This window comes from Sphaeroforma arctica, assembly GCF_001186125.1.
Source record: "Sphaeroforma arctica JP610 unplaced genomic scaffold supercont1.607, whole genome shotgun sequence".
NCBI lineage: Eukaryota > Ichthyosporea > Ichthyophonida > Sphaeroforma > Sphaeroforma arctica.
Window position 1 is genome coordinate 46,722 of NW_014039951.1, and position 3,281 is coordinate 50,002.

The 3,281-nt window shown below is 43.2% G+C and overlaps 1 protein-coding gene across 2 annotated transcripts in view; it reads right to left on the reverse strand.

Moving 5' to 3' along the window:
* The window catches only part of SARC_07561, a gene marked incomplete at its 3' end in the record, with an annotated part of 6,072 nt that extends 2,887 nt beyond the window's left edge, over positions 1–3,185 (reverse strand). Inside the window, exons 1-3 of one of the 2 annotated variants that reach the window (XM_014298501.1) lie at positions 2,849–3,185; positions 1,196–1,470; positions 131–292 (exon numbers count right to left, since the gene is read on the reverse strand). In XM_014298501.1, coding sequence (XP_014153976.1) covers positions 131–292; positions 1,196–1,470; positions 2,849–3,131 — 720 coding nt within the window. In that variant the 5' untranslated portion in view covers positions 3,132–3,185. The remainder of the gene's footprint in view (positions 1–130; positions 293–1,195; positions 1,471–2,848) is intronic. The other variant, XM_014298500.1, reaches the window with a different exon arrangement.
* Between the last annotated feature and the right edge of the window lie 96 nt (positions 3,186–3,281).

The following is a 3,281-nucleotide window of genomic DNA, read 5'->3' on the forward strand; positions in this document are numbered from 1 at the left end:
GTGTGTGTGTGTGTGTGTGTGTGTGTTTGTATATATATATATATGCATATATGCCTATTCAAGCATTCGTGTATACTATACCACATCACAACATATCTTGGTGCACTTGAACCAAATCTAACCCACATACATCCTTGGAGGGGTTCTTCGCTCTGCAAATGAAGACCATTTCGGACGAGCTCTTCGGTTGGTCTAAGGGGTTCACAAACCGTGTCTTTGTTTCAGTGCCCACGCTGCGTGTTGTGACATTGCCCACAGCTTTTGGTGAAAGGTCAGGCGGGGCACCGGCCATCTGTAACACGGATGAACGAGAGAGCTCGATTGTAAATACAATACATACGCTTTGGTAACACCGGGTTGTGGTTTGTGGGTGCCAGCTGGATTGCTATCATCTGTATCCTGAACGCTAAACGGATTGCCTCAATTGCTAGACAATAAACATGGTATGGTAAATTTGGGTTATGGTCCGTATCTCCGCATCAAAAACTTGAGAAGTTGGACAGAACACCCTGATTGCAATACCAAGAGTTCGGAATAGTCAGCGGGTGGTAAGGTTTGTGGCTTTCGGGGCGAGATGTGGACCAAATATGTCAGTTTGGGCACAGATTAAAATAAACCTTAAATACAACTGACCATAGAGTATATACTGCGCGCATATAAAGTACTATACACGCTAGCAGCCACCAATGCCAACCGGTCGACATCCACGGACAACGAGTAGGAATGGCCTCTTATTTTGCGCGTGGCGAATCCAATTTGACCACTAAATGTAATTCACCGATGTGCGTGGCCGTCAGAATGCCACTCGTGGCGGTTCTTTCGAGATGTGATAGAACGAGCATGCAGCCCCTTCACGGGGTATGCGTGTGCACTATCCTGAACGCAGCAAACACGCAGGAGTCTTGTAGACGGATAGATATGTACACATATTATGTGGAAACGGTCTTATATGATTTGTGCATGCATGGAAACACGTACTCCAGTTGCATCTTCATAAATATTTTCGTACAAGTAGGTACTCGTATCTTCTCATAGCGACACGTAAAACGCACCCGGACCTACAACTATATACATAAACTAACCCCGCGATCTAAATCTATATATATATATATATATGTCATTCCTCTCTACATTCTACAAACATTCTCACTCGCACGCGCATACACACACCTAGCCTCCCCAACAAACAACCCACCGTCTTGCCCAGTTTCCTCTGGTACAGTGTGGGTGACTTCAACCTACTCTGATTAGAGGGCGATACCTGCATCGTAGACCGTCCACCTGTCACATGGAAGTCGTTATGTGGTTCCGTGTCTGCTCCTTCCACTTCTTTGGATACGTTGGCCATATTGGTGACACTAGGTATGCTAGGGAGACCCCCAAAAGACCCCCCATCGCACGATGATTTGGCCGCGGAATCGGGGTCCAGCTTTTCATCGTCAAACCGGACCTCTGCAAAGTCTTGGTCGGCTAGAGCAGGCGTGATAAGAGGGTATAAGTATAGGAGACCATATACATTCGCCCATGATTTTCGTTTTGAAAGTTATGCGTCAGTTTGTGTGTACACGCAAAACATGAACCCTAAAACCTTAGAAAACCCCTAAAACGCCTAAAACCTTAAAACCCTCATACACTGAAAACCCCGAAACCCTTGAAACTCCTCACAGAAAACATATAATGCAGTGACTCAGGTGTTTTGTGGTTCGGTGGTAGGCGATGTGCAGCCGTCCGTACGGGTATGTGTACGGTTAAAATATGTCATGTGTGTGAGTATGTATGTATGTTTATTTGAAGTTGCAGAGAGATCTGCATATACGTGTCTATGATAGCGTGTAGATCTTCATAAGAATACGCTTGCCTATAAATCTGCGTATACAACCCCATATTGTTGTCTACATCTACACATACATTGGATTATATACATGCACACGATACTGTTTATTCTTACGTACGGATATGCATGTGTATAGCAATGCATTGTTCCGTAGAAGGGTCTTCACCATGCTGACGACAACACTTTACTTCTCTCGTATAATGCAAACCTCAAAGGAGCGTAGCCAGACACACAGACGGCTGTGATTGAGACGCCAGCCGCGCATACACTCAAACAAACACGCCGATGCCTACATTGGTACAGGAAACTAGAAACTAACTTGGTGGTTAAGTGATACACCATACAAGTAGATACAAATTCATCCAGAAATAAACGGGCGTTGCAAAAACTGCTCAAACCAGCTCAAGCCATGATATAAATGTACAGATCAGCCCCCAAACCAACAATCGAGCTGTGTCATCCCGGTGGCGATGCACAAGTTGTTGTCTTGTAAGGATTAATGTACATCGAATTTTCTGTGATACGTATATAGAATTTGCATGGGCATATATGATTATATATCATATCCATGTACATCTATGAATATTAATCGTATCTATGTACAACTATGAATATATATCATAATGATCTACATCTATGAATGTATATCATAGCTATGTACATCTATGAATGTATATTATAGCTATGTACATTTATAAATGTATATTATAGCTATGAAAATCTATGAATGTATATCATATCCATGTATATCTATGAACATTTCTCATAACAAAAAACCTATACCACAACCACACAGCAGTGGCACATACATACATTCATACATATGTACGTACACACATACATACATACATACATACGTACATACATATATACACATACATACATACATACATACATGCACGCATGCATGCATACATACCTACATACATACATACCTACATACATACATAGATACATAGATACATAGATACATACTACATACAAACATCCATACATCCATCCGTACATACATACCCATAGCGGCATCCAACTCAAGCATGGAAGCCGTCCGCCGCAAGCCAATACCACTCATAGTTGTAGACAACCGCGCATTCGACGACGCCCTGGTCATGAGTTCTGAGCTCTCAGAGAGGTCCTCGACGGCCTTATCAGTCCTCGACGGCATTGGCGAGACACTCCGTTTCAAACTTAGGACCGTATCTGACCTTTGACGTCCCTGTGAGCGTAGGAACACCTCCGACCGCTGTCGATTGAGGGCTCTGCTGGGGTTGATCTGCGGTGGTTTATTACTACTCATTCGCTTCTTGAGAGCGTTGGTGCTGGAGCTGATGGTGCGCTTCAGACTGGCGGGTCTGAAAAAGCGGAACAGTAAATGGTTAGACACACGAGGCTTTATAGGTGGCGATAGATACCTTCCTAAAAATCTATATATATATATATATATATA